The following is a 13,059-nucleotide window of genomic DNA, read 5'->3' on the forward strand; positions in this document are numbered from 1 at the left end:
AGCTCACTTGTAATGGTTAGTATGATTGTTCTTACATTTTGTTTTAATAAGCGTTTCATCGCTATAAAGTTTGTTAGCTGCCTTGGGAGCCTCTATAAGGCCAGAAGATATATATATATATATATTGTACCCACATTGCTGATTTTCCATTGTTAACTGTGTAACAATGAGAGGTATCCTGTAAAGTATATAAACACACAAACACACCTACATGGATACATGGACATTTGCATTACTAGATTTGCACACACTTGTTTAAGATGTCATAAATTAAACCTTTAAAAAAAGAATTAGTAAAATATATAAAGAATTCAGGTTATGGAATGTCTGACCTGTTTTGAAATATCCAGCAAAAATAGCAATTCACTGCAGAACAAATGAATCTTAAAGCCTGTGCCACATTAACATACATTTTTCTTATACTTCATCATCAGATGGGTACTACACAGGAGTTGTGAAGAAGCGTTGCTTTGTTAGAAGTAGAAATATTTATTACAATGTAGATTTGGGAGGAAACATTAGAGTACTACTGTACAATGTCTTTCACTTTGAACGGTAAATATTAGAAGTCTTAATGTTCCTGTGGATAACAAACGTTTCCTTATCAGTAAATACATGAAAAATAAACAAATGCTGAAACAAGGCTATTTCCCACTAAGTTTGAGAAAGGATTACCTCAAATTATGGAAGAAAATGGAAACATTCAAGAATAACTGTGCCATACTTTTTGGCTCAATTTAGATTTTGTATATTAATTTCTCTCTACATACTCAAATTTCTTGTCCTGTGAGAAAGTTTACCTAAGTCAGTATGTTCTTTCTCTTTGCGTTTCAGAGTTTCTTGAAGGCGTGCAAATTTGCCAAGCTGGCTAGCCATTTGTTCCTTGAACTCCCGATTTTCTTGCTGAAGCAACTCTGTTTCAATGTCTCTGTCATATGGAAGCTGAAAGATTAAGAAGCCGTCTATTTCTAAAGCATGAGGCATAAAAGGGGAGGGAAAAGATGTAAATATGCCTCCGGGGCCCACAACAATTATACAATGCAGCTATCATAAAAATTTCTGAATCCTGTCATATTAGTTATAATATGAATGGGAAGGAAAACTGGGAGACTAAATAGAACTTGCCGGAAGAAAGGCTGCAGTACCTTATGTACAAAGACTGTAACACATGGGGATGGGTTATTGACGGGAATAATGCATATCATACTGTTTGTTTGCCCTCATCATTCAGGCCAATTTATTGTGGAGCCTGCGTCCAGAAAGGCAGCTGGGGTCTCTCCACCCACACTTCTCTCTGTGTTTATGAAGCGCTGTCCGTAGCTAGGCAGGCAGGAGAAACCATGGGTAGGCAACTCCAGGGGGCAGCAAAAGAGAAGGGGGGGGCTTGTCCCTTTTGTGCCGCATCTCAGTGACAGCACTGCCATTGCCATGAGGAGCACATCACATGTCAAACCGGTGAAATTTCCAGGCTGGGAGCCACATGGAGTCCATCAGGCTGCCTGATACCAACACAGTTGGTTTTCTGCTGAGTGCTGGAGCCACCCAGAGGCAATTCATATTCTGAACATTAAGTTAGCTTTGCATGCACGTCACACATAGGCCGTTGAGTGTGTGTGTTTAAAAAAGATGCCATTGAAGACGCTGGTTTAAATCTCCATGTGAACAGTGATAACCTTGTAGGAAAGTTCCAGGACAGCACACAACAAAAGACTTTAAAGTTATACTTTTGGTAAAGCAAACTCATTTACATTTTTATTATGCATGCCCTTTGTTAAAATCTTGCCACGTTCATTATGGAAAAGACTTCGTATGCATCCAAGCTTATTGGGAGAGCCACTCTTTCTTCTTGTCTGCTTCAAAGCTATTTAACACATTTGCATATATTGTCAAATGGCTGTCGAGATTTTACTGCCGCATATTCTTTCAAAGAGATGGAAAAGCTCTCAGAGGAAAGTTGAAACACAACTCCATAATGATGCCAGAAGATTATATTGAATTCTTTAAAAAATAAACAGTCAATAAGCCAATAACATTGTGGTTAGTAACTCCCCCAATACTAAAAGGAAATATGTGCTATTATTAGATTTATTGCGTATTTGAAAGCATGTCTTCCTTTCTAGCTCATCTGAAGGTTCAAAGAAAAAAAAAGGAAAGAAAAACTAGCACCTCAGCCTTGAAATTCAGGATTTAGAAATACTCCTACACCAAATGCTGCACAGAACATAGTTATGCTTAAATGTAATTTAGCTAAATTGTTTCTTGGGCGTCTAGATGCAGAAGGTCACAAAATACAAATCATGTTGCATGACAAGCTTCACCTGCTGAAATTCTCTCTTCTGCAAAACTATTAAGAGTGAGGCAGCCCTCTTCTGTGTCTGGAGAAATGAATTGTTTCTAAAAACCACCCTCCCCTTTAGAATCAGTGTGCTGGAATAGTTTGAGTGCTAGACGAGGACCCAGGAGACCTGGGTTCAAATCCCTACTCAGCCATGAAGCCCACTGGGTGACCATGGGCCAGTCGCTGTCCCTTAGCCCAAGCTTCCTCAGAGGGTTGTTATGGCTGTGACATATTCAGAGAACCATACACCCAACTTAGGGATGAGTGAATCAGCAAAATGAGCTTACTGAAGTTCTCCGAATCCTATCTTGAAGCTCATTCCAAATTGAGTGTTTATTTTCGCATGAAAATCTGTATTTTTGTGCATATTTTCCCCAAATGTACACATCGATCATGTGCATCTTTGAAATGACGCATTCTTCTCCCATTGATTAAAGCAAATTTCTGTGCATTTTCCAAACACGTGCATGCTGTCAAGCACATCTTTTTTGGGGTCCGTGGATCACATTTGGAACTTGCAAATGTATGGACCTCAACGTCAGATCATATCCGAATCTGTGTTTGGTCTCAAAGGAGCGAACTGCGTAAATCCTGATCAAAACCAAACTGAAACAAATTTCTCATACATCCTTAAGCAAAATTTACAAACAATTGCAATTTGCACTCTGGTAAGTGGGTTTCCATTTTTTTCCAGAAGCAAAATATTGAGGTTTGTATCCCAGGAAAATACAATCATCCTGCAACAGCAGCTCTCAGAAATATTTCTCTCTCTCTCTCTCTCTCTCTTGATATTTTTAAGCCCTTGGTTTTTTCTCTGCCTTAGTTAAAAAATGAGCCAGAATTTTCGATGTTGCTGCTGCAGGCAGAGGTAGTTGTACACATCTTGATTGGTTTTTTTTTAAAAAAATAGAAATTATTATTTTTATAGTTTTTTAACTGTTATCTTCCCCCACCCACAAAAGCTGCCTAGATCCCCAGCCACAAATGCATAACAGCTGTGTATTTGTTGCACTTTTATATACAGAGCGTCCACCAAGGCCCTTCAGTTACTTTCCCCCTCTCTATTAAAATGTTCCAATACCTTTGTTTCTTTTGTCCTCCTTTGTGCATAGAGGCTCAAAGTTCATGTTAGTTAGCAAGATTGTGAGCCCTTGAGGGTGGGGTAGGGGCAACCTGCCCTTTTCATTAAAATAGCTATTGCCCTTCTCATCCCCATCTGATTTGGTAGCCTATGATTCTAGCTGCTTGGCCTTATGGTGAAGGTCCAGCTGTTGTGTTGCAAACAGAGATTTGCATCACTCAAGCTAAGGCGGGTGGTGGTGGTGTCCTAAACAGGCGGAACAGAACCATCCCAATTTGACTTGTGGACCAGTTGGATTCAATGTGCATGCATCTAATAGGGTGACCATATGGAAAGGAGGACAGGGCTCCTGTACCTTTAACAGTTGTATTGAAAGAGGAATTTCAGCAGTTGTCATTTGTATGCATGCAGCACCTGGTGAAATTACCTATTCATCACAACAGTTAAAGCTGCAGGAACCCTGCCCTCTTTTGTATTTGGTCACACTAGGCAGGGCTCCTGCAGCTTTAACTGTTGTGATGAAGAGGGAATTCCACCAGGTGCTGCATACATACAAAGGACACCTGCTGAAATTCCCTTTTCTATACAACTGTTGAAGATACAGGAGCCCTGTCCTCCTTTCCATATGGTCACGCTAGCATCTGGCTTCCACCTTTGCCCTCCCTCTCTTTATTCACATAGGGTTTAAGTGTAATTTGGCTTAGCTAGGCCAAACTACTTGGGACATGTACTGGACATAGCTAGGTTGTGGAACAGACTTGTTGTTTGCAATCCTGTTTCTTGATGAGCGTGTGCAAGTCACACTGTTTCTGATGTTTGTGGGTGCATAACTTTCAGGGCCGGTTCTACCATGAGACAGAGTACGGCAGTCACCTCGGGCAGCAGATTTTAGGTATCATAAACAGGCAGCCAATTGTTAGTTACTTACTTGGTTATTATTGTAATTTCTACTGCCAGGGAGGGCGAGAGGTGCTTGGCTGGCTTTGGAAACTATGAACTTTAGATGAGTGGGTGTGGGGTGCCATTTGCTGCTCTATGTAAGGCAGCAAAATGTCTTTGGCCAGCCCTGAAAATGTTGCAAATGATTTTGCAAACACTAATGTCAAATAACCCATCATATTGAAAGACTGCTAGAGAGTTCCGAGGTGAGTAACCTTCCCATTCATTTCCACTTTCGGGGTGGAGGGATTCTGTTTGTGCAATGGCAAACAGCTGCTGCTGCCTAAGAAAAGTGACATCTCCATGATGCTTTCCATGACCCCTTTTAGAGTTCTTACCCATGTATGAAGTAGCTATATTAGTATAATACAACGCAAACCTGTGTAGTGCAAGCATGAAGCAATCTGAATAAATTAAGTTAGATGCAAAGCACATTTGCTTGGAAGTCAGTGCTACTGAACTCAATGGGATTTACTTCCAAGTGAAATATTTTTAGGGGGATGGTGTAAAAGTAGGGTGACCATATGAAAAGGAGGACAGGGCTCCTGTATCTTTAACAGTTGCATAGAAAAAGGAATTTCAGCAGCTCTCATTTGTATATATGGAGAACCTGGTGAAATTCCCTCTTTATCACAACAGTTAGAGCTATACTAGAGTGATCAGATTTAAAAGAGGGCAGGGCACCTGCAGCTTTAACTGTTGTGATGAAGAGGGAATATACAAATATATACAAATGAGAGCTGCTGAAATTCCCTTTTCAGTACAACTGTTAAAGATACAGGAGCCCTGTCCTCCTTTTCATATGGTTACCATAGTAAAAGGGACATGCATAGGTTGCTGCTCATAGCACATCACTGTAGATTTAATCCTGCTACAGGGGGAAAGTGATGATCACGCAAGTGATGTTTGTGGGGTGGACATGAAATCCATTCATATGATGATAAGTGGTGGTTTGAGAAGTCATCATTTATTTTAATTTGCAATTGTCCTTCTATAGTAAATAATTATATGCAGCAATTAATTGGGGAAAATAAACCAGTGTGAAAGATTAAAATTAAAATAACAATATAAGCCTCCAAATTCACATGTAGTTAGAATACACAATTCCGGTTGAGTTTCCCCATATTAAAGCCTGGGGGTGGGTTTTTTTGTTGTTGTGCTTTTTCAAACCCTCTATAATTAGTAGTTATTTCACTGGACTAGACATTGATTCTTTTTCATTTAAGAAAATTATCAAAATCTAGGAAATTCTCGGGGATGTCTCTGATAAAGATCTGCTGGAGGGTGTTAATAAAGATCAAACAGTACAAAGAAGCGATTAGTCAATATTCCCCTGTGACACTGTTCCACTCTGTGTGGTTGCAGAGCAAATCCACAATTTCAAAGGATCTTTCAAAGGATGATCCATGAGTTAATAGGCTTAAACACTAGTTCCTTAGCTGTGGCAGCATTTGAGTACCAATAGTTCACTGCACCAGGAGCCATAATATTTATTATTTATTGCATTTCTATACCTCCCAATAGCTGAAGCTCTCTGGGTAGTTCATGAGTATATATGAGGGTATTTTATTTTGTTTTTGTGTCATTGAATTTACAATGCAATCCTATATGCATGTTTAGGCAGGAAAAAGTCCTAAAACTCCCAGTAGCCAGCATGGCTGGCTGGGGCATGCTGGAAGTTGTGGGAATTTTCTGTGTAAACTTGCATAGGACTGTACTCTTAATCTGTTACACACTACTTTGGGGGCTTTGTGCTGAAAAGCGGTTTGCAAATTATGATGATGGTTATTTATCATTATTATTATTACTACTACTAACAACAACAAAGGAATTAATTAATTATGTGAATGGAAGTAAGATGCTTTAAAATTCAAATGTAGTCTAATTAAATGGAAATTCACCAAAATCTGATTGTATTATAGCTTTACTTTTATCAATTTGTAGGTCATGGTTTTTGCATGGCTAGCCTTTAGCTTTAGCTCCACCATCTGTTATAAACAAGAACTGCAAAAAAAAAAAATGTATTAACTGTTTGGTCTCCTGTGACAATGTGGATGCTCTATTAGCAAAATGAACAAAGGGGGAGATTCCTGCAGCTTCAAATATGAAAATATGTGGCAATTAAAAATACTCCCTTAAACCTGGAAGGCTTTTAATCCCTATAAATTTATGTAAGTATTAGATTGCTACTTTGCGTTTACCCCACTGGAAAATGTGCATTTTGAGGTGGTGTTAAACTGTACTTTCAAAAGAAGTATGAATTGTGGAATCCTTTGATGGGAGCATGTGCAAGTTAATTGTACGATTTATTTATGCAAATATGACTGGGACAAAATCTGCCGTTTTGGCATCTCAGTCCAAAGACTTTCCATGATGGAACAGACCAATAGCTCTTATAATGCAATGCCCCCAAAACTAGACTTCAGTTCTAGTTGTGCACAGCTAGTCACATGTCATAGCTAGTGCTCTAAATGATAATGCAAATTCCTATCTGCATTAAAAGCCACATCCAACTAGTGCTATGGGATCTGGATGAACTATTTCCATATGTGGTGGGATTGCCCATTAGTCTATGTATTCTGGAAAAAGATCTTCCATGAGGCTGAATTCATCACTAACCAAACTATTCCACTCAATCCTAAAATTGCCCTCCTATCAATATATGATGGGGCGGCACCAGAACTCATCCAGAAGGGCCTCATAATTCACCTGATGACAGTGGCAAGACTCAGCTATAGCCAAATGCTGGAGATCCCTGGATGGAGACTTATTTGAAATCTGGCTGGCACAGCTTTGGGATTTAGCTCTTATGGGCAAATTAACAAATGAAATGGAACCAAAAAAACCACCAACACGATCACCACCACTTTTTACAAAACTTTATTTATTTTATCTCTTACGTGGTTACAAAGGAACATGGATATCCACCTCCAGCCACACATGGAGATCTCTGGAATGGGGCAGGAGACCTCTTTGACACTGTAAACTTGGTTTTGTCCATGCTATCTATATTTTTTGATGGTACTCTCATCAGGGGAGGGGAGGGACAGGGAGTTGATGTTTATCTGTACTGTTTCTATCTAAAATAATAATATTATTTTAAAAGGATGCTTATTTGCATCATTTACATCCAAGGAAGGTGACTTCCACCTGCAAATCTCCCTTGCTGAATCAGCATATTAGTGTCGCGTTAGCAGCTGCATTGTTTGATGGTGCCAGATTGCAAGAAAATATGCCAGTACAAATGTTGTGGATTGAGGTGAAAGACAGAAGATTGAGAGCTTCAAGTATTTATCCCAGAATAATCCTACAAACTAGGGTGTAGGACCCCCCTTTTGCAATGTTGAGGGCCTCATTTCCTTGGGACTACTCTGAAAGGGACAACGTACTAGCCGTGGTCCTCTGGCCAGGAGGAAGTGGCAGATGGCACTACAGGTTCTCCCCTGGATCCTCCTCCTCTGAGTTTCCCCTGCAACATACTCAAGTTGTGGACTGCTCTCTCCTCAGAGCTAAGATTGGTCTCCACTCTCTCATCTTTTTGGAAAGATATTAAGATATATCTCTTTAATTTGGCCTTTTAAATTGTGAGTAGTGTTTTAATGTTATTTCAATGCTGTTTCAATGTGGGTTTTTTGTTTTTATTTATTATTGCTTTTATTTGAATTGTTGTACCAATTGCCTTGGGGACATTTGTGAAAGATGGTATATAAATATAAATAAAAATATTTTTAAAAATATTGTGGTTTCTAGGGTCAGAGACCATGATAGACAATTCCCTATCCCTGCAACTTGCAGTTCAATCTTATGCTAATTTTCTTAGAAATAAGTCCTGCTAGATTCAAATTACAATGCATAAGAGCATGGTCTTAAACACAACCCCATTAATTCTAAGATCTAGTCAAATTAATTTGCAAAATTTTATAAATGCCTGTAGTTTATTTCAATTCTAGGAATGTATGTACAGAACCCCTGTGAATATGCATGCGTGTGTGTGTGTGTGTGTGTGTGTGTGTGTATATATATATATATATATATTATATATATAAAAATCGAACATTGTGAAATGTTGTGGGAGGGAGAAAATGTTTTAATAATAATTATTTGTGAAAATAATGTAAATGCAATTTAAAATACAAATAACATGTTGTTGTTTACAAATGCTTTAGTAGTTTTGCTAATATTCTAGTTTCTTGTGAAATCCATTATTTTTGGCCCATTTCAGACAGGACTTTCCTCCTACTTACTAAGCACTCCTGACCTATCTGTAGCCATATAGGTCAGGGGTTAAGTAGCAAGTCAGCTTTGCAATCCATGATTTGAGTTGGTTTGGTTTGAAACTTACTAGACTGAGTTTGTTCTAAACCAGGACCCCTGGTTTGAATGTACTGCTAAGCAAGGGTTCTTTGAAAGTTAAACTAAACTCTTCTGAAGTCTTCCTCCCAGACGCATGGGAGATGGAGAGGAGAGGGAAAGCACATGAGCCTGATCCTTTGCTCGGACGCGTTTAAACTTGTCTACATAGTGCTAAACAACTACATGGATGCAGCTGGCAGCAACTTCAGTAATCAGATGTTCACTTTTCCTATGAATCACTTCTGGCTCTGTACCTGCTCTACGAGGTCATGTATTGAGTTTTTCCATGCAAGTGTATGCCTGACGATAGCTGGAACTACTGGTGTTTTGGAAAATAGCCCCTAGGACGTGACTCCAAATTGCCGTACGCAGCCATCCACTCACCACCTGACATCACATGCTTTAAGTTCTAGGTTGCTGATTCTATCATAACATTTTTCTTCCATGGAAAATTTTCCATGGAGGAATGTTCATGGCTGATGTTATGTCAGAACATAGAATCCAAGTGGATTTTGCAGGGAAGATCCATGTGCAGGAACAGGCAGACTTTTGCAGTCCCATGTAATGTTTCCCCTCTTCCTTTGCGAAAGAAAAGCACTAAGTGGAAATCAGTTGCCTAGATATAAGGGTGTCTGCATGATTAAAATCCACAAGAGGGGGCAGTCGTACAAGTTGTGTTATTCAAGGAACAGCTAGAAAATATTGTAAGAAGGATACCCATTTCACTTGAGTCCACTTAATAAAAACAAGCACAACTTTATTCTGGTCAGTTACAGCAGAGTACTGAGTTAATAGTTATTTCAAGTAATGATGTACAAAATACACGATGCAACCAAAATTAAGCCATGCTCTCTTAATTTCCCCAATGAAATCAGAATGTCTTAACATTTCTTAACATTAGTAGTATTCAGGGCTGGCCCTATCATTAGGCAGACTGAGGCAGTTGACTCAGGCAGCAGATGCCAGGAAGTGGCATTATGGTGTTGGAGGAGAGAGTTATGTACTATGCCTTGTACCCCCTAAGCTAGCCTACAGCCTTTGAGTGTGATGGAGGATGCTGTCTTATCACCAGTGTTGAAGAAAGATTCAACTGCCAGTCCCGCTGGCTTTTGTACATGGAATGGAAGGAGGTGCCATCTTGTTCTTTGCCTTGGGCAGCAAAATGCCTTGAGCCAGCCCTGGTTGCATTGCACTCATGGCATAAAGAAGCTTCCGTGGTAGTTCTGGGGAGCTCTTAGTTGCCTTTGTAATACTTAAGTACATCCTGATTGACAGTGGGGCCTTAGCTAAACCTAAGGATTATCCCAGGCAAATGGAGGGGTTGTCCCTGCCTGCTCCCAGGATCCCCTGTGTGTCATTTGGATGCACAGGGATGATCCTGGGATATAGCCCTGGTCTAGCTATGGCCTGGGTGTCAGCTGTGACACCCACCCCCATGCGAAATAAAATAAAGCCAGGTCGGCTAGTAAAACATAAAAAGTAAAAATCCCATGAGATGCGTTCAAGCTTTAGGGATGCCTGAAATAGTTTCTCTTGATCTTAGCCATTCTTCATGCTTTACAGTGGCCTTCCCAATCCTTGTACATTCCAGATGTGTTGGACCAGAATTCCCAGAATCCACCAGCCAGCTGGGAAAGGCTGCTCCGTGACATCCAACACAGAAATGATAACTGTGTAGGGTAACTTGTGTATATGAAGTAGCTCTAGATTTCAGCTATATATCCCACCTACGTACCCCATTTATTTCTGTTGCAATATTTTGATACATGTATATTCTGAAGCCAGGGCAGGCAGAAGGTAGATCAGGATCTACCAATAGTTCTCTGGGAGATTCACAGATAGATCAGCAAGAGTGTCCGATTCCCCATTGCTTTAACAAGAGTGACAAGAAAAAGGGCCCCTTTCCCTCCTAAATTAGGCTGCTGAGATCAAGAAAGCTTGGAGGTGTGGTGGTGGGAAACAGAAATAGATTTGTGTGTGAAAGGGTTTGTGTGCAAGCTACAGTTCTGGAACTGAAAGCAAATTCCTGCATTAAACATGTGCTCAGGGGCACCTTGTTCCCAAATTCTATGTCTGACTTCCTGAGCCACAGTTTTGCACCTGGCTCCACTTGGTAGACCTCAGTGTTCTAGGAAAAAACCCAACGTAGATCCTGTAAGCCTAAAGTCTGCCCATTGCCCACTCCTGCTCTAAAGGCTTTGAAAAATAGCATACCTCTTCACTTTCTCTTTCTTTCTGCTGCTGTAGTTCTCCTTCTAAACTTTCGATTGTAGCCGCTTGCTCTTCAATCTTGTTCCTTAGTCTTCCTATCTTTGCGGCTATAGATTCTTCACTCTCTGCAGATATTTTTACCTCTGTATGGAAATGTTTCTGTCAAAGCAAGAGGAGTGCTAGTAAGAGACATGTGGCAATTGATCACAGTCAGAGGGTTCAGCTGCAACAGCGGATGGCCTCTTCAGCACAGGATTTTGTTTTGCAACCCTTACTCCAGTGGTGTAGTTGTAAATTTCCGGTGCTCATCAGAGTCCCAATACCAACGCTCCCAAGGTGACTCCAAAAATGCAGGCAGCTGTGTTGATCCATTCCAACAAACCAGTTCTAGCAGTTTTTATCTGTGCCAGGAGCAGGCCCTTGGTAAAGTTAATGGGACTTAATTGCCACCCCAAAATATTTTCATTAAACACAGATAGCTCATAACAATATATTGTTGCTGGGAAAATCCATTTCCCCTTTATCTACTATGAGGATTGCAGCTAAGCTTAGAGGGAACAGGGAATCCTGAAGGGGTGGGAGATGATGTCATCATCCCTGCTAATCAAAAAGTCCTGTTGCTTTGACCCTATGAATGCTGGCTTCACTACGCCACTTCCTAAATCATATCTGAATTTGATAGTTGAATTCAAGATAACCAGCTATGCTGCAGAAGCAGAACAACAACCAGTGTGGTATAGTGGACAGGGTGTTGGGCCGAGACTGGAGACGCCTGGGTTTAAATACCTGCTCATTAGATTATTATTTTTTGGCTAGACATTATGGGTGCTACTGGTAGCTCCTAAACATCATCCACCCAATGCTGTATGCTGAAAACTACATGTGGAATTGCAGTTGACTATGGAGGATGTATATCCTACTACATTCTACCCACACTAGTGGGCATGTCACAGCTGTGTGGTCGGGTAATGGTCAATTCAAATATTAGCAAACTGCACCACCACGTTATGAAAATCATGGGGCCAAGGCCTTATTAGTAGGGGTGTGCAAAGTGGGTCTTCTCTGCCTTGAAATTTGATCTGGAGCTCCATAGAGGTGATTCTCTGCCTCAGTTTTGGAGCACCCCCTTCCCCTTTCACCCCCACCCCTGCACTCAGCCGCTGAAATAAAGAGCCTGCCTGTGTCTGACTTAAGTGTAGAAGCTTTCTCACTCACCATGCCAGCCAGCCCGCCCAGCAGCACTTTCATACTGTAGAAATGTGGATGATTGACTTCTATGAGTCTGAGCAGAAACATGCTCCTTCTCTCTTCCCCCCTCCCCACAGCCAGAATCAGCAGCCAGTTAGTGTTTCCCACCCCCCAAACACTGTGATTGGAGGAGAACACTGTCAGGGACAGCGCTGTGGCTATTCCTAATTGGTTAGCCGCAGAAGGCAATATCAAAGCTACCCCTCACCCCACTCAGCGCCTTCCAAATATGGAGATATTCAGTTTACACACACACACACACACACACACACAGAGAGAGAGAGAGAGAGAGAGAGAGAGAGAGAGAGAGAGAGAGAGAGAGAGAGAATAATTCCGGAGACTTTAGAAGCTCTGATTGGTCACGTCTCCGCTCTGAAATTAATTGATGGGTTTGGAAGCAGCCAATCTCTGCTCTGGAAAATCGAATGCTCTGTGGATGTCAGCGATTACCAGATAATTCCGGGGTGGAGTGCACACTCCGATTTATTAGCCTGTTTGATAATCTGGCCTTTTCAAAACAGCCTTGATAGAGATAATCAGAAAAGCAAATTGAGTGGAGAACCAGGTACAGGTATTCTTTACTGTTCTGCAACCTTTCTGCAGACCACCTGAATGGAGCCTGCAGACCATCTCTGGACTAGAGTACACATTTGGAGGCCAGAATCATCATCATCATCATCATCATCATCATCATCATCATCATCATCATCATCATCTCTCTTTGTTGTACTTCACTAGTTAGAGAAGGGGCAGGCAGACAGGTGGGGAGGATCCTGCACCCCAGTGCCAATGCAAGTGCCAGACAAAGCAAATTGGGGTGAGCTGCATCCCATAAAAACGTAAGAAGCGCCATGCTGAATACTAATCTAGTTCTAATTCTAAATCTAGC

At 40.9% G+C, this 13,059-nt stretch overlaps 1 protein-coding gene across 1 annotated transcript in view; it reads right to left on the reverse strand.

Annotated features, from left to right (window-relative positions):
• The window catches only part of C1H10orf67 (chromosome 1 C10orf67 homolog), a 58,078-nt gene that overhangs the window by 34,303 nt on the left and 10,716 nt on the right, over window positions 1-13,059 (reverse strand). Inside the window, exons 5-6 of the mRNA XM_063121378.1 lie at window positions 10,934-11,081; window positions 801-968 (exon numbers count right to left, since the gene is read on the reverse strand). Coding sequence (XP_062977448.1) covers window positions 801-968; window positions 10,934-11,081 — 316 coding nt within the window. The remainder of the gene's footprint in view (window positions 1-800; window positions 969-10,933; window positions 11,082-13,059) is intronic.

This window comes from Elgaria multicarinata, chromosome 1, assembly GCF_023053635.1.
Source record: "Elgaria multicarinata webbii isolate HBS135686 ecotype San Diego chromosome 1, rElgMul1.1.pri, whole genome shotgun sequence".
In the NCBI taxonomy this organism is placed as follows: Eukaryota; Metazoa; Chordata; class Lepidosauria; order Squamata; family Anguidae; genus Elgaria; species Elgaria multicarinata.